This window comes from Cricetulus griseus, chromosome 6, assembly GCF_003668045.3.
Source record: "Cricetulus griseus strain 17A/GY chromosome 6, alternate assembly CriGri-PICRH-1.0, whole genome shotgun sequence".
In the NCBI taxonomy this organism is placed as follows: Eukaryota; Metazoa; Chordata; class Mammalia; order Rodentia; family Cricetidae; genus Cricetulus; species Cricetulus griseus.
Window position 1 is genome coordinate 105,769,404 of NC_048599.1, and position 22,616 is coordinate 105,792,019.

Consider the following 22,616-nt stretch of genomic DNA (forward strand, 5'->3'; position numbering starts at 1 on the left):
AACACCACTTGAAGAATTTTTCTTTGTTATATAAGTTATATCTTTGCATTTCATTTTGGCTGTAAATCAACAAGTATTCTATTAGTGAATAGTGGACTACTAACTTTAGTAAACACACATGTAGCTATCCCAGGTCTACATGCTTGGGCATGGAGCAATTGTTGGCAATGAGAGCCAAGCTTCCCTAGTTGCAGCCCAGCTCTTCAGCTCCATCTTTGCAGCCCACTGGTTCTTGTGCTTGCATCATTGCAGGCTGAGACCCTCCAAGTTCTGTTCTCTACCGTCTGTCCCATGATCCCGTATCTGTGACCCCAGGTCACTAAATAGTCACTTGGCTGAAGACAGCAGAAGTGCTTGGTTAGCTCACTGAGGATAGTAATGTCCAAAGGAGTCCCACAAGTTTAACTTTCTTAGTAAATATGTAGAAAATACTCTCTATCACTCAGTCCTGTCACAAGTTGCTGGGATCTCCCTAGGAGGTTTGGAAATGAGGGCCACCACATTCCTCTGGAGCAATTACTTCCAAGGAACTATTGCAGATTGAGACAATGACTGTTGGTCTTCTCCACTTGACTTCACATTTCCAAAATGCAGGGTTTGACCTCCATGTATGTTTCCATCTTCTCTTGTTTGGTGACATATGGAATAGTTGTGTGGGTTGGGTGAATGGTCTTGCCTTTCTTCCATAGTTATGTGTTACTGGTACCAAATTTCAAAGCCATCTTGTAAAACATGTGGGCTATATAACAAACATGACCTGTAGAGGGAGCCTGTCAATGAGGTGGCCAGCATTGCAGTCACTTTTTCAGTAGGGTGGGGCCGACCCACTGGCGTGTGTTTGTTGTGGGGAAAGCTGTCTTTGGGTTATTCAGTACATAGGACTCCCTGCTTGTCTACCAGAATTTAATTATTTGTCTTCCTGTGACTCAGTATGTATCATCCTGGTGGAACAGAAAAACCCGCATCAAGGGATTGTTAGGATAAAATCAGAACCTCATAAAATTCTTAAAGCAATTCCTGACACATAGCAAACACTCAGTAAATGCTAGTTGTTAAACGAAAATGATGACGACGGCAACAGCGATGGTGTTGGATGTGATGGAGTGAGAGGGGATATTCTGGCCAAGCCATGATTTTGAGATAAGAGATACAATTTGGCTTTTTCTTGAGCTTCTTGGCTGTTCGGAGTATCTTAGTGTTTTGGATACTCTGTACCAACTAGCTGCACTGCAAATCTTCTTGATGGCAAGGCCTAGATTCACAAGCTGTACATTCACACTAAGGAAGGGTTTTGAAATTGCTACAAGAAAACAGCTGAGAGAGTCTCAGTTACTGTCCAGGGACCGGAAGAGGAATTGAACAATATATGACTTAAGCCACACCCTTAAATTACTTTCCAATTAGAATTTAAAAAGTCAGGCCTCGGAAATCTATGGGGCTTCTTATCCCTAGCATAGGAATGGACTTTGGGACCCCTTTCCACATAGAGGAATACTCCCTCAGCCTAGACACACAGGGGAGGGCCTAGGCCCTATTCCAAAGGATATGACAGACTCTGAAGATCCCCCATGGAAGCCTCACCCTCCCTGGGGAGCAGAAAGGGTATGGGATAGGTAGGGTGTTAGTTGGGGGCAGGGGAGGAGGGGAGGGAGAGGGAACTGGGATTGACATGTAAAAAAAAAATCTTGTTTCTAATTTAAATAAAATGAAAACTAAAGAATTTAAAAAGCCAGGAAAAGACACCCATAAAGAAAAAATAGAAAACCCCATTACTGAAAGCCTTCCATTTCCTCTTTTCATTTAGGGTACAAAATGGAACATCTTCAAACGAAAACCCAAACAGACCACCAACTTTGAAAATCCAATCTACGCAGAGGTAACTCTTAGTCCCTGTTCTAAGCACAGACACTCACTGCTTTGACACACACTGAGATTATTCTGGGCAAACTGGAAAAGGTTAGTCCTCATACAGAACTGTTTCTGGTTGTGCTGGGATGTAAATGACTGTGTCTTGTTGTGATTGTAGATGGACAGTGAGCAAAAGGAAGGCGTGGCTGTGGCCCCCCCTCCATCTCCTTCTCTCCCTGCTAAAACTTCAAAAAGAAGTTCGACTCCAGGCTTCACTGCAACAGAAGACACCTTTAAAGACACTGCCAGTCTCGTTAAAGAAGACTCTGATGTATAGCTGTGCCAGCTCTCTAGGGAATGATTAGACACTCACTTTTGCACATATATTTTTTACAGACAAATGAAAAAAAGTTAACATTCAGTACTTTATTAAAAAATATATTTTTCTCTGTTTGCCTATAGTTGGAAGTGTGTTGTGTGTCTTTTTTACTCATGCCATTTCATATTTTTACAACTATCACGAGGTACTGTGTATATCTTGCACTGATGTTGTCCAAGGGTGATGCTGTGAATATATTGTACTTCTGTAAATTTTGGAAGGATTATCACATCTTTGCTAATGAGAGTACTGGTGAGCTGAAGAATAAGGAGTTGGCTTTATATTTAAAGAAGATACCACTCATGTTTCCTTTAAAGCAACCTAAGGGAGGCATCCAAGCTTCATTTGTGGGTCCATTTTTAAACATCAGCACTTAAATTAATAACGTTCAGCATTACATGTCAACTTGATTACTAAGTGTACTGATAGAAGCTAGTGTTGGCTACACAGACTGTAGATGCTTCAGACAACACAGAAGGTACCAAAAGTATTCAGTTGGACCCTTCTGTGTGCCTCTGTCTTCTAACCCCAGCTACGTTTTGAATGTACTATGTCCCTAGTTGCCAAGTCAGCATTTGTTTCTGTCACCTCATGTCCCACATTGAGTTTCTATTTCACTAAATAAGCTCCTTTGCCTGACAGACCTTAAATCAACTTATGTATGCCCTTGCCTGGCATCTCAGGTGTCACCTACCTTAGCCACTAGAATTCTGTAGCTGGCTTACTAAAACCAAACCTGTGTCTCCATAAAGTAGGGTGCCAAATGGATACCAGTTAACCTGGGTGTTTGCTTCTGTGTGCAAAATATTATTATATTGACTATTTATTTCCTCAGTTGACAACTAATAGAAAGGGAAAACATTCTTATTGAGCCTTTTTCAGGTCTTTGCCTAAACCTGTACATTTGTGTCAGGATCTACTGTACACCCCAGCTCCTCTACATAGACAGGGACCATGGCATGAACATACATTTTCCATAGCAAGTAGCATTCCTGGTTCTCTGTGCTAATATTGCACATGTGTTAAACTGCGAATGAATGGAAGGGTGGGGGAATGAATGAATGAATGAAATATACTACTGATTATTTTATTCTCCAGTTCTCAAAATACTTCGTTGCTCATAGTTTGAGTACCGATTGTAATTACTTTGATTAGGAAAAAAGCAACTGGAAATTATGCTGCTGAAAATTTCTAATAAATGTGTATTTTATCAGATGTCCTTTGTGTGTCTGTATCCTTCTTGAGTTTTGGTCATAAATCACTTAAATTGTTTGTGTGGTGACTCTGTCACACCTATTCCTTGCCCCTTTTGTCCGTCCACTCCTTGATGAATTTTTTTAGTGAAGACTATTATGGAGATGACCCACATTTCAGAGTTTAGCTGGACCCTTGAAAGGAATCCTATATCTCATCTGAAGTTGAAATGGAGATGACAAAAGGGTTGGTTGTGTTTTATTGTCTTGGTGTCCTTGGTATTTGAAATGTCACAGTGTGGAGAACAGAACTACAGAATTACATCTTTTCTGTATTCTTCGAAGAACATTTCAGAAAAAGGTGGAGAGCCTGCCCCCACTGGTGCAATTCCCAGTGTCTAGTACCAGAAAGAAGTTGATATGTGAAATTATTCTATTTCCAGTTCCTAGACCCAGCTACACAGGGCCTCTTCTTAACTGGCTTATTTGTTAGTCTCTCTGGAGCCTATTACAATTAATCATTTTCCTGGAAGAACTTCTGGAGGACAATAGGAAGTCCTGATCATTCCCTGACATTGTGGAGAGTTTTACTACAAAGAAAACAAAAGTATTAGTCTCCAAGAGTGCAATTGTGGGTTTATCGCTTCTAAAGTTTTTTGCATGTTTCTTTGGAAACTTGGGAAAATTGTATTGGGAGGGACACTTCAGTTTTGGAAGATAAGGAACCTTGAGCTGCTGTTGGCAGTGTTTTGTTGCTTTCATCACATTTTAAGGAAACTGAATTCAGACCGTGAAGGGCAATGGGACTTCATTTGTAAACACACACACACTTGTAAACACACACACACCCCTGATAGTTGCAAGAGAATCCATGGCTCCTTTGTTTAGTGTGGTAGAGGCAGACTCCAGTCCTGGCTGAGGCAGTATTTGTCCTAGAGCCAGAAACCTCTGGCTAATTGAATATGCATGTGTGATTGCAGTCTCCCAGACCTTCACAGGGAAAATGGAAGGGTTGGCTGTGTTCTCTCTAAGATCTCCACCTTTCAGGTGCAGTGTCTCAGTTCATTCCGATTCACTGAGGCTGTTTCAGTTAGCTCCAAGCTTGTTACAAGAACATCCAAGGAAACAGATCACATCCTGACTTTATCTTCAAATGTTGCTTCTCTCTGGGTGAGCTGTCAAAATGCTGCACTTCAGGGAAATTGTTTTGTTTTTAAAGTATGTGGCACTCTTTGCAAAGAAACACTGCAAATATCCCTGGAGGCAATGTGGGTCTATGGTCCCACATTGCAGTTTCTAGTGCACCAACTGGGCCCTAAATAGGGCGTGAGTTTGGAAGAACCAGTGACTTCTGATGGATGAAAAGTTGTCAAATGGGCTCCAGAGTAAACAGCAGAGAAGCTTAGGAGCAAAACAGGTTTTGTTCTTTAGAAGTTAGAGTTAATTTTTTCTTTAATGATAATAAAATTCATGATATGAAATTTTACACTTTAAAATGTTTTAGTACCGTTGCGTGTGTGGGGGCATATTCAAATGCCATGGTGTACATATGGGGGCCAGAGAACAATTGAGTCTGTTCTCTCCTTCCACCATAGAACGCAACAATGGAACTCAGGTGTCTGGTTTGCATGGCAAACATGTTTACTGCTGAGCTATCTCTCTAACCCTGCCTTTTGTTTTTTATTTGCTGTTGAGTCTCTGCCACATAGCCCATGCTAGCCTCAAATTCATGGTTCTGATTAAGATTGCCCAGCTAAACTGAGTCTTTATCCATATCAATTTTTATTGTTTTTTAAGAGGCCTTTGGTAGGTTGCCTATTAAAGCCTTTGGGAATCACTGAGGCCTGGTATTCTGAAGTTCAGACTGCGTTAGAGCTCATGAAAGGGAAGTACACTCAGCCTATCCTGGTCCAGCAGAAAGTCACTAGTCAACTATTGTATCCTGTGAACACTATCTCAGAATGGGCCATGGCTACAGTGTTCAGAGTGTAATCCACCTACATTAGTCATTAAAGCAGTGGCTGCTAAGTTCAGGATTGGTCAGGTAAGAGGTGGGGGAATCATGACTCTCATGCTGACAGACTTTGGTTAAACTACTGAATTTTTCTGATTTTTGGTTAAACATAAAAAAAAAGTCTTGAAAAAAAGAACAAACAAAAAAGATGAAGGAAGAAAGAGAGAACAAAAGAAGATATAAAGATAGGTTGGAGATGTTTCTGAAATATAGACTTCATGTGAGGTCCTGGGTTCTAGCCCTAGCAGCACATCACTACCCAGAACAAACACACACAAAAGAGACAAACACACCACTCTTCACGACTCACAGGAGGATGGCATATATTCATTCATTAATACTGAATAAAATACCTACCAAACAGCAATAGGTGGTGTTCACTGAACATCATGTAAAGCTTCTCATTTAACTCTCTGGAAACTTAACAAGGGAAGTATTATTTTAATGTTGTTACAGACAAGGGAAATAAGAGAACACACAGAAGGATGCTTTGTTGACCTTAGATTATGACATTACATGCCTGATACAATGTCATATCCTAGGGAGAAATCTGCTTTTAGTTCATCTGCGTGATGAACAAGACCTTTGTGTGGAGGCAGAGTAGCATATAAGTCTTAGAGAGATTCCAACAGCTGTACCCTTGGGTTTCTACTTAGCCTGGTCTCAAATGCCAGAAACCCAGTGTGGTACCCTGTGTTGTTCTCTCTAGCTCCATCTGGACAGCATCACTGGTCAGCTTCCTCCTTACCTTTGTCTCAGTGAACTTTTTGGTCCATTCCTCATCACCTCTCAGTAATCTCTTTTTACCCAATTAGAAGCCTAAGTCTCAAGATCCTAAATAAAAAAGTCAAGGAATAAGTTTAGTGCAAATAGTGTAACATTACATGACGAAATCCTTGATAGGAGTAGTGGTCATGGCCCACCATCCTGTGGTGTCTGAAGGGCACACATGTGCTTGTGGCATCACTGATCTGTTGCTAGGGGCTCTAGATTTCTTTCTTGCTGTGGTCTTTACACTCTTGTCCATCTTCTGACTTTGTGCCTAGTAAGTGCCAGGTTCAAACATCAGGGGTTGTGCACAGTCATGTTCCTTTGAGATACTGGGGGTGAGTTGGAAGGTTGTGTTGGGAGCATCAAATGCCAGGCATCCCACTTCATGAAAGTATGAAGACCCACTGAGAGAATTACAAAAGAAGAAGCAACATAGGGCTAACTGTCTGGCTCTTTGCTATCACAGTCAATTTTGAGATGAAGCTTTGAAAAAAGTCATTATTTTTTTATTTTTTTAAACCAGGATATCAGGTAGCCTAAACTGGGTTTGAATCTACTATGTAACTGAGGATGGTCTCAAACTTTTCCTCTTTCTACCTCTACTTGGAATTCCAGGTGTGTGTCACCACACCCAATTTCGTGCAACACTGCAGATCAGACTCATGGTTTCATGCATGCTGGGCACACAATTAATTACTCTAGCAACTGAGCTACAACATAGCCCTAGAAAATTCTTTCACATTTTTCTGTGTACACACCTGGTACCTGTGGAGGCCAGAAGAGGATGTTATATCCCTGGAGTTGGAGTTATAGATGGTTGTGAGCCACCATGTGGTTGTAAGAATTCAAGGATCTGGGAATGAAGCTTGGTCTGTGGGGCAGCAGTATTGAGACATGGGACCTTTAAGAGGTGGGACCTGGTTAAAGGTCATTAGTTCATTTGGGGCACACCCTTCTAAAGCATTGTGGGATGCAGGTCCCTCTCCTTCCTAGTTGGAGATGCAGGTGATTCTTTTGATCTTACACAGTTAAATGCCAAGGTCATCTGCCATTTTCCAAGAGGTTCTTATTAAAATGAAGCCAGTATAGACACTGTACTCTTGACCCACCCAAACTATTACCTATCAAACCCTTTTCTCTTACCGTTATCTGCTTTGGGTGGTTATCTCGATACAGAATTGGATAATATAATCACCACCTCTATTTCATAAGCTCATTTCTTTGCTCAATTTTTGTCTGTCTTTTGGATAATAAGCTCAGCATCGGCCAGGGACTCATTTGTCTACGCTGCCTCTGTCCCTCCAGGGTCTGTCACATTAGGGATGTTCTGTGAATTGATTGATTTAAATGGTCAAGTGAATAATTGGTGTGTATGAGCCAGTTAGTGTCTTTTACTAGTCAATGTAACATTTTAACTTGGCATTTTTGCGTGTTTAAGACAGGGTCTCATGTAACCCAGGCTGGCCTTGACCATGCTATATAGCTCAGGGTGACCTTAAACGCCTATCTCTACCTCCCAAGTGTCAATTTGGCTTTTTAAAATGTCAAAGAGTTCCTCTTCTGCTTTTTCAAAATCTGACAACTCTGTGTGGAACTTTCTGGATTGATCGCTTCTTTGTAATTTCATAATCCAGCCACCTTCTTTATGAATCTGACTGGAAATATTCATAAAAGGCTAAGTACTATACTGTGTCCTCTGATAACCAATTCATAAAGTGTCAGGGTTGTCCTTGTGCCACCTGCTGGTACCTCCTGACTCTAGGCCAAGTGACACAGAACAACTGTGTTTGTTACAGAGAGACTCCATGGTGACAGAACTTCTGTTAAAATCCTAGCTGATGGCAAAATAGCAATTCAGTGCTAAACTATACCCTTTCAACTCAGAAATGTGTAAGTGAATGAATGGAAGAAAAGACCTCATAGCCAAATGCATATGAAAGATGCTCATATCAATAGTTTAATGATAGTAAATATTAATTATGGAGGGCCTCAGGAGAGCTCTGGAGACAGCTAGAATATTCTCTAGGACAGGGTAGACGGAAGGCTAAATTGCTGCCATGGAAACCCCAGTGGTAGAATGTTCTGGAGATAAGAATGTCATTCTGAATTGTTCCAAACAACAAAGTCTTTGGATCAGTCAGGCATTGGCCACTGATGATGGCCACAACTTTGGGTGGGGCAGCATCTTTGCTAAGGCAAGCTCACGCAGAAACACTCTTCTGCAGCTGGAGGACTCTTAGGCATTGCAAGTGAGTATAGAGGGGACTATTGAGTCTTTAACTTTCATCTGGTGATGCCCTGGGATACTTTATTTTCAGGCCTGGAACACAACAGAACAATTGCCTAGCTAGAGTATATTGCATTTAACAATGGATGAATCTATTATATGACCTGACTTTAGAGACATTGTTTCATTTGTGCTGTAACCCTGGTGACCCCACCACTGTTTTTGAACCTCAGATATCTATTGAATAAATGACTTAACTAGAATGGCTAGGAACACAGCTTGGCTCAGGGGCTCAGTGCCCAGCAGCTGGTGTGATTAGTCCTTACACCCTGCCTGTTATGATATGCAGAGACAAATACATCATCAGATAGAACTTACATGGGACGGAACTTTTGTTGGGGGAAGGGAGAGAGAGGGGGTAGAGAGAAGAGAGAGGGGAGGACACACACACACACACACACACACACACAGAGAGAGAGAGAGAGAGAGAGAGAGAGAGAGAGAGAGAGAGAGAGAGAGAGAGAGAGATCTGTCTGCCTCCTCAGAGAAATGTCAGAAAGAAAGAGAGGGAATGGACAGAACTTGTCTCTTAAAGGAACCTCCTTTGCACCTGCATACAGAGCCAGGGTACTGCCTGCCATGCATGCAGGGGTGACACACTTTGCTAGGTCCCCAAGGGGCAGGGCCAGGTTTGCCTGGATGATAACACTGCTTGTGCTGATGTCCTGTCTGGAGGCTCGCTTGCTAACACCCCCCTTTTGACACAGGTCTGTGCAGCTTGGGAAGCAGAGACTTAGTGATTCCTACAGGCTGCTGCGGGCATGGGTTATGCTTGATTAGAGTGCAGGCTGTGGGATTTCACACAGCAAGGGTCCTAGAGGCTGCTGGGTGCTGGTGAAGGGGTGCATGGGGGAGCTGGCAGGGAGTCAAAAATGCGTAGGCTTTTTTAGGAACTTTCCCAGGACTAGCCTCAAAAAGGAGAGAAGGCCCATCTCTTTTTCCTTCTATTTTCTGCATTTTCCTGATCATGGGACCACCTAGTGCCAAATCAGTTCTGTTTACAGATGAGCCACTGTTTGCTGGCTGGAGCTGGACCTGAACCAGTACTTGCATTGTTAGAAATCTATTCTCGATTCCAAACAGTGATTAATGGTGTAAGCCTCAGAATAAACCTATTCAATGATCCCCTGACAAGTCAGGCCTGACTTCAATTTCAGAGAGGGCCTCAGGAGTTTCATTGGCAGAGCAAGAACCTCCTCCTCCCTGAGGGAGAGGAAGGTAACCTTTGGGCCTGGTAGGCAGGCAGGCTCAGTGCTGGAAATTCTTCAACAGCTCAGAGAGGCAGAAAATGGAGGCCAAAGACACTTCTTGTGACATTCCAGATAGTGTCCCAGCAGGACAGGATCTTGAGGGGAGTGTGTACAAATCCAGAAATTAGCTGAGTTCAGCATCAGATGTTATGAAAGTAGCCCCCTAAGTGCTGTCCCTGTCCAGCATCCCCACAGTCTCCCTGGGGAAGGAAACAGGAAAAAAGCACATAGTCATCAGAGAGGGAAATCTAATTAAAAGTATTTCCCTTGATAGCTAGGCAAGGTGGCGCATGCCTATAATTCCCAAGCACTCAGTGGACAGAAGTGGGCAGATCTCTGAGTTAAAAGGCTAACCTGGTCTACAGAGTGAATTCCAGGACAGCCAGAGCTACATAGAGGAAACCCCATCTAGAAATTGTTTTCCTTTATCATATTAATATATATTAATTGCATAAAATAATGGGTTTCCTTCTGACTTGCTAATAGGCATCTATGATGCACTTTGATCATATTAACTCTTATTTTTATGTTTTTTTTTTGGTACAAAGCTGCTTGGCCAATGACTAGGATTTCTCATCTGTTAGCTCAGTCTTAATTATCGTAAATCTATATATTTTATAAGACTTATAGAGGATGCCTTCCGCTGGCACCCTCTCTTGCCGGTGGCTCACATGGCGCTGCCGGAGCAAGAGCGGAGGGGAAAGGGGAAACTTCCTGTTTCTCCTTTCTTAAATATTAGTCTCCTTGCCATGTCACTTCCTGCCTGGAACATCATTTCTCTACTACATTTCCCAGGATCCTCTTTGACTCCTAGTCCTGCCTAACTTGCTGCCTCATTGGCCAAACAGTATTTTATTTATCATCCAGTAAGACAAACACACATAAGCACTTCCCCCATCATTTCCTCTTTTCTGTCTAAATAAAAAGGATAACTTATTTTTTATAATGACTGAAGAAAATTATAACCATAACAATCTGTCTTTAACTCTATCAAAGACCACAGAAGGATAATATATAAACTCTAGAATTGACAGAGACATCTGGCTATCTGGACAGTCACCCAAAGTTCCTCTGTAATGTTGGGGCATTCATCTTCAGCCCATAGGCCACAGTGTGTCTAGCACACTTCTCCATTTCAACAGGAACCCTTCAGTACTGTATTGTTTTGTAAGTTCAGCAGTCACTTTTTTGTGGGTCCTGCATGTCCAGTTTATACAGCAACAAACAGTCCAGGCAAGAGCAGTTTCTTGCCCAAATGGTTAATCTTGCCATGTTGAAAACAAACTCCATAAAGAGTTTCTTCGATGCCCATCCTCCTTTCTGATGTAATTGGTGTGCCAGGAGCAGTTGTGTCTCACTGCCAAGAAAAACCCTAAACCTTTAAATGCCATATTTCTGTAAGTCTTTGAAAGGTTTGAAGAATTCCTATCCATCTTAAATACATCTCTGTATATCTAGAAAACCTAACTAACCTAATTATAAATTCTGACTATTATAGGTAAAAGATCTGTATAAACACAATACCTAAGCAAGAGGAGACATATACATATTACAAAATTGACCTTAAATTTGTATCAATAAATGAAAATCCACACCAATGCAAAGTATCATTCTTATATCCTTTCCTCCCTTTTCTTTCTTTAAAAAGAGATTGACTATGCTCATTATCATTTATAACCAAGCCCATTTAAATGAAAACAAACATTTATAAACAATATTTTGGGATTTGGGCATAGTTCTTTCTAAACTGCTTCCTGCTGATTGGGGGCAATGTTCATATACCATGGGGATCATGACGAAACATAGAAACCTGACCAAGTCCTTGTTTTTGTAGTCTGTAATGCTGTATCGTCTCAGCTTCAGGGGGGTCTTGCTTGATCAAACCATATTAGTCTGGAAGGAATCAACAGCTTTTGATTTTCTATGGAAACATAAGTAAAAACTTTTTTCCAAGTATCCTGTCCTTAGACTTAAATTCTGAAGTCAAAGCATTTTTAAAATGTATAAGTTGGATTAATTTAGCAGCATTTATAATCAAATGTATTTTAGTAGCAGTAAGGTCTTTCCTCGGCAATTAAACAATTTAAAGACAACAATATGGCATATAGTATCCAGATTCTCTGTGTATTTTTTATCTTTAGGTGGCTTTTTTACTATTTGACTTTTATTTTCGTTTCTTTTTTCCCGAGACAGGGTTTCTCTGTGGAAATTTGCCTGTCTCTGCTTCCTTCAGCAAATCCTACTGGCGTTGGCCACCACAACCGGCTACTCTATTTCCTCCTGTTATTTTTTCTCTCACAAGCCTACATATATTTTTAAATTCACTGTAAACCTTTAGAGGTTTTTCTTTATATGGATCTGTCTTTATCATCTCAGAAGTGCCGAGTCCAAATCCCAAGAGCACTGGGACAGTGCAAGCATATGGAAGCTGCTCCAGTGCCTCTCAGCAGCCCGACAGGGCACGCTGTGGCGGCAGGTTTTCCTCTTTCTCTAGGAACCTTGGGGCATGGGGTCATCCCACTCACTGACACCATTCTGTTAGGATAAATCTTTCCACCAAAGCTGCCGAGCCCTACCACCACATGGGTGGTCACTGCCAGCCGCCCGAGTTCTGCCCAACATGTGGATGGACAAAATAATACAGAGACATGTTAGGTACAAAGCTGCTTGGCCAATGACTAGGATTTCTCACCTGTTAGCTCAGTCTTAGTTATCATAAATCTATATATTTTATAAGACTTATCTTATAGAGGATGCCTTCCGCTGGCACCCTCTCTTGCCGGTGGCTCACATGGCGCTGTTGGAGCAAGAGCGGAGGGGAAAGGGCTATTTTTATGTTTTTTAAAATCTATATTACAAGTATGAGAGAAAATATGTCATGCTTTTCTGGGTTCAGCTTGTTACACTTAATACAACGCTTTCCAGTTCACTCTGTTTCCCTCCAAGCATTTCATTCTTCTTTATGGCTAAATAATACTCCACTTAATAGTCTTTCTGCCCCCTCCCCATAGGTTTCTCCTCAGACTCAGTGAGCTAGATCAAGCCAAACTGAAAAAGCATAACATCAGGTGTATTGAGCAAAGCAACTCTGGGGCGGGTTTTCCGGTCCAAGAGATCAAGGTCAGAGAAGTTGTATATCTGATCCAGGGCAGGAAAGTTTTCTAGATTGTAGGTGAGGAGTGATGATGTGTCTACCACAAGCTGGGTTTGTGACCAACTATAGTCAAAAGCTGAGCACTTAGGTAGAGACTTAGGCAGTTGGCAACTTCAGGGGAAGCTGCAATAGCCACTAAGAATTTGGAATGGGGCTTTATGGAGCTTTTTGGAGCCTTTTTCTTTCTTTAGAGACTCTCTGAGGGGGCAGGGTTTGGAGAGAGGGAGGGAGAGAGAGAGAGAGAGAGAGAGAGAGAGAGAGAGAGAGAGAGAGATGGATGGAATGGGGCCTCCAGTACCATTCTTGGGGATTGAGAGGCTCCAAACAAACACCACTCTGTATCCATGCTACTCTGTCTCTGTTCATCTCTTATGGACATGTAGGCTAATTCTATAACTTGTCTACTGTAGATAATACCTTAATAAGCACAGATGTGCCAGTACCTTTATTGTGTGCTGACTTAGATTATGATGGGTGTTTTACCATGAGTGGTACAACTAGATCAAATGGTAGTTTCACTTCTAATTGAGGAACCTTAGGGATTCCTTTTTAGGTGCCTGTACTAGTGAACTTTTTGTCACTATAGTGAAATCCTTGATATTCAGTGCTCAGATTCGGAAGTTTGAGCCTAACCAACAAAGGACAGCCTCTTTAGTAAGGGTAAAAGTGAGACCTGGCCACTCCTTCCAATGACTCAAACACCTTCCCTAGGTCCTACCACCTTTTAAAGCTTCCACTACCTTCCAACAGTGTCACCATGGGAGACTGAGCCTCTGTGGCCTTTGGAAGGCATAATTAAACCATGTATGGCTTACCATACTGGTGGGAGGGGCTTTTCTCACCTCTCAGGGAGGAGTGAGCAACTAAGCCAGGACTGGAGAGTGATAAGAATTCCCAGATTACCCCTTAACAGTCAAGAATGCCCACCTGGTCACCAGGAGAGGAGTTGAGGGACTGAGGCTGACAACTGGTGTTCACAACCCTGCCATTGCCAGTAGGGCAGTGGTCTGCCCACTCTACTAAAATGTAACCTTATTGTCTAGTCTAACAGATTACATAAGACACAACTGTTTGTTCCCCTTGGTTTGACACAGACAACTGATTTGAAAGCTTCCCTCTAAGGACAGCCACTGTGTCTCATTATCTCCTTCCCCTCTCTCTGATTCCAGAAAGAATGCTGGGAGTGATTGTCAATAGACTAGAGGAAAAAGAAAGACAGAAACACACACACACACACACACACACACACACACACACACAGAGAGAGAGAGAGAGAGAGAGAGAGAGAGAGAGAGAGAGAGAGAGAGAATTTCTGACACCCTTGGATTGTTGTCTCTCTAGACCATCACAATCCCTTTCACAATCCTGAAAATATTGGGTTCTTTCCCTCCCTCCCTCCCTCTCTCCCTCCCTCCCATCCTCCTCCCTCCCTCCCTCCCTCCCATCCTCCTCCCTCCCTCCCTCCTCCCTTCCTCCTCCCTCCCTTCCTCCCTCTATGTGTCATTGCTCTCAATTGTCTCAAATAGCAAAACAGAGGAAAATACTGCACAAAAGAGGACAGAAGGCAATCCTGAAACTGACTCCTTTGCCCAGTTCAGGAGAAATGCCAGAAAATGGTGGCTTTATGTCCCCTGCTCAGAGGGGCGCCAAGTGACTTAGCTGATTTGCCAGAGGAGGCAAGAGAAGGAAGGCCGATGGTAAAAAGCATGAGTACATCCTTTCCATCAGGAGGTAACTGCAGCACACAGGCCGGCTGAGGGAAGTCTGAGGTTCCTATGTTAGTTTGGATTTCTGTCCCTGTAAAGGTCATTTTCCTTATTTAAAAAATATAATTTCTAAAAGTGCCCCCATCTCAATAGAAGAAGATAAAATCTAAGCTATCACTAGGAGGTATTGTCACCTAAAGGTTTATTTTTCATTCATTGCTAGGTTTATGGTTGCTAGTCCTGTAGCAGAAGACAGGCTACCAAGAGAAAGCATACAGAACCATTTAAGTTTCACACACAAGGGACTCTACAGACATGAAGGGCAAGGAAGCAGGGAAGTTCATTAAATGCTGTGTTAGGTCTGATGAAAAGTGATCAATGGTGGCATACAACTGGAGAACAAACCCCCACGGTGATGCATGGGGATATGCAGGACCTTTGTGTTCTGTGTCCAAGGCCTTTGGCTGTTCTCATCTTACGTTCTGTTAAGGGGGAGGGAGGGGGGGCAGAAAATCCTTCCTGAGTTTTGTGACTGCCTCAGGAGAGAAGGGGTAGGGACAACTTCTACTGTTTCTTTCATATGTCAACACTGAGGTGGAGGCCCTAAGCACAGTCAATGGATGGTTCCATATCAGCAAGTGTGTAACTGTGTTTTACCCCCAGATCAAGGCCAGCTTTAAAACAGGAGGATGCCGCTGGAAGAGTGATTATGGGTTGGGAACATGATATCTGGTAACTTTCTACCAGCCAGAAATGGAGGTTGGCATAGTTCTTTTTTATCCATTTTAATGAGGTAGTTATATTCTGTTTGACAGCCATTAAACTCTTCCTGGTTCTGCACTCTCAAACTACAGTGTTTGTTTGTTTGTTTGTACCCACTATGGCGGGCTGCATTTGGCTTCGGGTTGGCCAGTCAATACCTGCTCTGTGCTTGCCCTTGCCCTCACAGTCACAGGGATAGGAATGCCTTGCCACTCATGATTCAGTCTCAGAGAAGCACAGCTAATGATGCAAAATTCGTTTTCATACTTATAATCGGTTAACAAATTCCCTGAAGTCTTTGTCGTGTTTTATAGAGATGTGCTTGTATGTGAGAGGCTTCCCCACAGGCCCTTCTCCAGGGAGCCCGAAAACAAAGCCAGATGTATGGAAGCCAAAGTGATTATTCAGGCCCCAGTGACAGGGCGGAAAGACTGTAAGGAAACGATATGCACAATTAGCAGCCTGGTCAGTTTACAGACACGGCTGGGTTAAGCCTCCCTGTGATTTCCCTGAATACATGGAGAGGGGCTTTGTAGCAAAGTTTAGCTTTTTATACATGGTGGCAGCAATGAAAATAGTTACTGCTGTTGATTGACAGAGTCGTGTAGCAGCTATTTATGCAAGGCAAAGCTTTTGTGGGGGAAGGAGGCAAAATGTCTTTAGCTGTAGCAGTCTCTGGTTCCTGGGTAAACCCAAGCTCTCTCTCTCTCTCTCTCTCTCTCTCTCTCTCTCTCTCTCTCTCTCTCTCTCTCTCTCTCTCTCTCTCTCTCTCCCTCCTCTCCCTCCTTCTCTCTCTCTCTCTCTCTCTCTCTCTCTCTCTCTCTCTCTCTCTCTCTGGTCACAAAAGTGCCTTGGCTCTAGCATATCAATAAGAAAAATCAAGCAAAGGTCCCACCAATATTTTTTTCTCTTTTATAGCTATGAATAGTGACTGGATTTTAAAAGAAGCCCCCAAAGCATGAAGAGGGGGGACTTGGGCATACTTATTTGCATGTTAATTCCAAACCTGTGTGACTGACACCCACTCAGTTATTGTGAAGGTTGTTGCCAAGAGCTTAGCTTTGTAGCAGCTTTGACAGGGCCTCAGGCAGCAGCTCTGCAAAATGAGAAAACCCCTGTTGCTCCCCACATTTCATGGAGCACAAGGAGCGATAGCTTCTCCAAGTGGCCAACTGGTTCCTCTGTGCTTCCTCTTTATAAAGTGGAGCAGACTTGGCAGATAGAGACAATTTTCTTTTCTACCTTAGAGTATTTTTTTGTTTGTTTTTCCAGACAGGGTTTTTCTGTGTAGTTTTGGAGCCTATCCTGGCACTCACTCTGGAGACCAGGCTGGCCTCGAACTCACAGAGATCCGCCTGCCTCTTCCTCCTGAGTGCTGGGATTAAAGGCGCAACCAATGCCCGGCTCCTTAGAGTATTTTTGATCATGTAAAAATTACATTCATCATTGATTGTTTGCCTCCTGGGCTGCTCTGGGTTATCATGAGGGTTGACAGAGCTAGTTTGATCCCTCCTTTTCCTTCAGACTGTGGGGACTGTTCACAGGAGACATGCTAGGTAGGCTTTGCTTCATTTATGGGTGATTCTTTTGGGGGGAAGTGGGAGGAGCTGCTAGCCCTGATAGCAGCTTCCCAGGGTTTAAGCTCAGGCAGAATCTGAAGGGCTCCTGCTAGGATTTCTTTCTTTCTTTCTCTTTCTTTCTTTCTTTCTTTCTTTCTTTCTTTCTTTCTTTCTTTCAATAAGCATCAGGCACCTCCTAGTATTCACTTGATAGTGCTGTGTGAAGGGGTTGGATCAAGATGTGGGAGGAAAGGTGCTTTGGAGAAGTCCTGGGATGAAAGTGTTAGACCCCCAGAAGCTCAGGCCTCCAGGATCTCAGCCCAGGACCGAAGCCACCCCAATCACCATGTGGAGTCCAAAGCTTGATGCAAACAGCATGAGGCTTTATTGTTGTTTAACGAGCTAACTCCTTGTTAGCTCGGGTCTTTCACTCACCAGCCAGGCGGATGGCTAGCAAAGACAGCTCGAAGGGGCTGCATAGAGATCTTGTAGGGCAGCGTAAGGGGAGTGTCTAGGGGTACGCACAGGCTCAGGATTGGTGTGCCTTCAGGCTTGGAGGGCTTGCCCTGTGTTGTTGACTGGCCAACTGGTTGTTATGGCCCATAGGCCCTCCCAGGGTGGTTGCTATGCCCTGTGTGTCATTGCTGTGCACTTGTCCGTAAAGCACACCCAGAGCTATAAAGCATAGCACCACCAGCTAACTTCTGATTGGTTCCTTGCCACGAGGCAGGCATCTGACCTCCTAGTGACCAAGGCAAGGTCAGACAAGCATGTGTTCGGCTGTTATGGCTGCCGAAATGGGGAGCTGGCCCCTTCAAAGCGTTTCATATATCTGAGGGCAATGTTCAAAATGGTGACTGCAATATGTGTATTTGAGAGTGAGAGACTCGTGAAACATCCTTCTCAGCTCCAATTGCATCTTATCTAAGTTTGAAAGGCCCTCTGTGGACTGTGTTTGTGAATGGCTATTTCTACCCACTAAATACAGCAAGAGAGTTTTTTCAGTTGTTTTCTGTTCTAATTGATTTTTGATTTTGTTTTCTGGGACAGCACCTCAGAACATAGCCCAGGCTGGTCTTGAACTTATGATCCTCCTGCTTCACCCATCCAAATGCTAGGATTGTAGAAACGTGCCACCATACTTTGAAGCTTAAATGGTTTTTATTAATTATTTTTTTGTGTCCTTGAGCACAACACTCAGTCTTTTCCAAATCTAGTTTTCTTACCTGTGAAATGAGGCCTCATGGTGTCACTTAATTTGTCATAAAATTGTTGAGAAGGCATCAGTCCATGCATATTGTACATATATCCACATCAAAAGTGTCTAATAACGGTCTCTTTTTTCTATTCTCCGCTCACTCTTTCTGGCTTCTTTGGGGTTCATACGGCAGCTTGTGCAAGTTTCCTTGGCATTTTTCAGAAGTACAGGTGATCTTGCTTCACTTCCTGTTGAAATGGAAATGCAGCTGTGTCTTCAGCCATCCAGAGAACAGTGGCACAGATCTTACACGGCTCTGCAAGGAGCCATCTCTGCTTGCTCCTCGGCTGGGTTTCTGTGGAGATGGCTGCAAACAAAAGTCCGCATCAGCTGTTCTGCAGCCATTTATGTTTTCCCTCTGGCATTTCCTTCTTTTCTCCCTCGATTTTAAATTACATCTGTGCATGTGTGTGTGTGTGTGTGGGGGCATGTGCACATGTATGCCAGCATCTGTGGAGGCCAAAGGTATGGAATCCCCCTGGAGCTGGGGTTATAGGCAGCTGTGAGCTGCCAAATGTGGATCCTGGAAATTGTGTTCTCTGTAAGATGAGCATGCACTCTTATCCACTGAGCCATCTCTCTGTCCCTCCTCCTTGTTTGGGAGGACAGGGTTTCACTCTGTAGCCCAAGCTGTTCTGGAACTCACTTATAGCCTTGAACTTAAAGCTAGTCTCCTGCTTCAGCTCCCCAAATCTTGAGATTGCATGTGTGAGCTACCAGATCTGACTTGCACACTTTCATGAAGTCTCTCTTGCTGCCACTGGGCTATTTCATTACCTAAAGAAAGAATGGGGTCTCCCCAGTTTGTTTTCTCTTTAAAAAGAAATATCATGGTACCTTTGTTACGACGTTCAGGTTGAGGGTGAAAATTCAAGTTCAAGACCATAAACTAGATATGGTGGTGCACACTTAATGATCCCAGTAACCTAGGGGCTAAGACAGAAGCTGTGTTAGGACTTTGAGGCTGGCTTAGACTACAAAAACAAACAAACAAAAAAACAAAAACAAAAAAAAAGAAAAACTTTGTCTAAAAAAAAAAAGAAGAAAAAGCAAACAAAACAAAGCCCCAAACCACCACTCTGCCCACAGTGCTTCCTGTGGTCTCCACTTTCCTTACATGAAGTTAGCAAAGTATAAGCTGACAGTTTTGCTGTATCATTACCTAGGAAAGCAACACGGTTCATGGGACTACAATGGCAATCAGTATCAGACTGAAAGCCACTGAAGACTGGATGAGAACAACAAGATAACTGTGGCCATTATTTTTTGATAATGACAGTACTTAGAATTCAAACCCTACATGAGTTGACTTTGATGGTAGAAGATAAAGCATCTCATCTCACAAGAAAGACTAGAACTGCTTCTAGGAGAACACTGACAGTGAGGCCGGTAGTCTTAACTGCTGCCCTGGTTATAAGATGTAGGGCAAATTGTGAAACCCACCCAGGCTCGACTTTTCCTCATAGGAATTTTGCAAGGCTGTTGTATAAAGCATAAGTGAGACAACCATGCATGCAACGAACACAATTTAATTAATAATTAGCAATTATATTACACAAAGCCTTGTTCCATAACAGTAGTTCGACACTGGGCATCAGCCATCATCATTGTCGTCACTACCATCACCTTTGCCACCATCTTGATTCTACAAGTGTTCAGAGAGGAGGCCCTGGGCTTACTTCTCTGTTCTGGTCACTCTCTGAGGTCAGTTTTCTTACTATGCAATAGAGCCCTCCTATCATTTCCCAAATACAAGAAACCTGTCTCTTCCTGCCCAAGTCTGACTCTGTCCTGAATCTGGCAAAGAACATGTTCCCAGTCTCTCCACCCCCCACCCCCCACCCCCGCTTTTCCGGTACACTGTTCCCTTTTCTTTGAAATTACCTGGTACAATTTTCTTTGAAATTGCAAGGTGAGTGAGAGATTCAAAGGCCTTGCAGTTCTACAACCCCTGATACTCTAGCATCCTTTGAGACCAGTCCTCCAGACTCTAACTCTACTTCCCATCTGCACAGTCTCACAAGGTAGGACTCTGCAGAAGAGACGCTGAGAAAATGCTGAGTGACGATGTTTTATCCCATACACCCTGATTCTTCTTTTCACCATTCAGCAGGCCCTTCGCGTCACACTTACAAAACTGAGAAGAACAAAAGTCACGATACATTCTTGTTCTTGCCTTTGGCCAGCCTAGTCAAGTCATAGGTTGAGATGGGTTCTGCCATGAACCTAAGTTTATTTTACTATGTGCATACAAATGAAGAACGCCTGGCATTCCTTAGCAGTATGCCAAGATTTGACAAATGTCACTGTTCAGTTTTAAAGACTGAGCTAGTTGCTTCCTTTGCCTTCATTCTCCAGCTAGTGTTCAAGCCAATGTGAATGGCAGCACTGGTCTCTCACTAAGGGTGTTTCACCTCTGAGTCTTTCTCCATGACCCCATGAGAAGTGCTCCCACATAAATTCCTCATGAAGATTTTTAAAAAAAGGTTGATTTTTATTATTTTTCAGTTGTATGTGTGTGTGTGTGTGTGTGTGTATGTGGACATGTATGTAGGCACCCGTGGAGGCCAGAAAGGATTCCCAGGACCTGGAATTATTTAGGTGGTTGGTTGTGAGACACCCAAAGCATGCTGGCAGGAACTGAACTCCTTTGCAAGAGCAGTGTGCACGTTTAACCACTGTGCTATCTCTGCAGACCCTCACAAGGATTTTAAAAAAAATTTTGAGAAATTAGAGGCGAGAAGAGAAGGAAGAAAAAGTAAACAAAACAAAACCCCAAACCACCACTCTGCCCACAGTGTTTCCTGTGGTATCCACTTTCATTACACGAAGTTAGCAAAGTACAAGTTGACAGTTTTGCTGTATCATTACCTGGATACTTTTATTTCACTAGTGGCTTAGACAACAGACCAGACTGGTCTGCAACTCACAAAGGTCTGCCTGTCTCTGCCTCCCAAATGCTGCCATTAATGGTGTATGACACCACCAACTGGCTAAAATGTCTTTTTCTTAGGAGTACACCAATCCTAAGACTTGATTCTTTGTTCTTTTTGTTGTTTCTAGACAGGGTCTCTCTATGTAGTCTTGACTGTCCTGGAACTCACTCTGTAGATCAGTCTGGCCAGGAACTCACAGAGATTCCCCTGCCTCTGCCTCTCTGTTGCTGGGATTAAAGCCGTGCGCTTTCGAGATCAGCTTTAAGACTTCATTTTAACTTGATTTCTACAGAGACTCTGGCTTCAGGCAAGGTCAGATTCTGAGACACTAGGGCTTTAGAAACCCAGACAGCTTCCACCTGTCATTTCCAGGCAATAATCATTATGATGGCTCCATTTCCTCATAGCAAGGGTTTGTTAACAGAGAACTTTTTTTTTCTTTCCCTATGTTGACCGTTCTTTTTTTCTTTCGCTCTATAGACCAGACTGCCCTCCAATTCAGACATCCACCTGCCTCCATCTCCTGAGTTTTGGAACTAAGGGTGTGTGCCACTGTAAGACCCCCAGAAGCTCAGGCCTCCAGGATCTCAGCCCAGGACCTCGGTCACCCCAATCACCAAATGGAGTCAAAAGCTTGATGCAAACTGCACGAGGCTTTATTATAGTTGTTTAATGAGCTAACCCCATGTTAGCTCGGGCCTTTCATCCACCCGCCATGGCTGATGGCTAGAAAGACTGCTCGAAGGGTCTGCTTAGAGATCTTATAGGGCAGCGTAAGGGGAGTGTCTAGGGGTACGCACAGGCTCAGGACTAGTGTGCCTCCAGGCTTGGAGGGTTTGCCCTGTGTTGATTGGTCAACTGGTTGTTATGGCCCATAGGCCCTCCCAGGGTGGTTGCTATGCTCTGTGCATCATTGCTGTGCACTTGTCTGAAAAGCACACCCAGAACCGTAAAGCATAGCACCACCAGATAACTTCTGATTGGTTCCTTGCCACGAGGCAGGAGCCTAACCTCCTAGTGACCAAGGCAAGATCGTGGCAAGCATGTGTTACTGTCATGGCTGCCGAAATGAGGAGCTGGTCCCTTCACCACAGTATCTGGTTAAAAATTTGGGCTTTTAGAATCATATGGAACAACTTTGTTGATAGTACTTTTAGCCAATAGTCGAGTGAGTTGATCTGTGCATATTAGTATACAAAACAGAAAGCATGGGATTAGGGAAAAAAAATACAAGGAGAGTTTCAGTAAATGTCCAACATTTACATTGTTGGAAGGAGGCACATGGCTGGAGGTCGGAGGACAACTGCCAGGAGTCAGTTCTCTCCTTCCACCATGTGAGTTCTTGTGATCAAACTCGTGTGTGCCATCAAGCTTGGCAGCAATCAGGTAAAGAACTGCTGAGCCATCTCGCTAGCTCCGGTGTCTAACATTTTGAGGCTGTGACTGGTCATGCCATGGGCCCAGCTCTCAGTAAATCACTCTGGGAACTAGATAGCCCT

At 43.3% G+C, this 22,616-nt stretch overlaps 1 protein-coding gene across 1 annotated transcript in view; it reads left to right on the forward strand.

The window, feature by feature from the left end:
* Lrp2 (LDL receptor related protein 2) overlaps nucleotides 1-2,511 on the forward strand; it is a 129,637-nt gene extending 127,126 nt beyond the window's left edge. Inside the window, exons 79-80 of the mRNA XM_035447068.1 lie at nucleotides 1,805-1,876; nucleotides 2,027-2,511. Coding sequence (XP_035302959.1) covers nucleotides 1,805-1,876; nucleotides 2,027-2,185 — 231 coding nt within the window. The 3' untranslated portion in view covers nucleotides 2,186-2,511. The remainder of the gene's footprint in view (nucleotides 1-1,804; nucleotides 1,877-2,026) is intronic.
* Nucleotides 2,512-22,616: the final 20,105 nt, after the last annotated feature.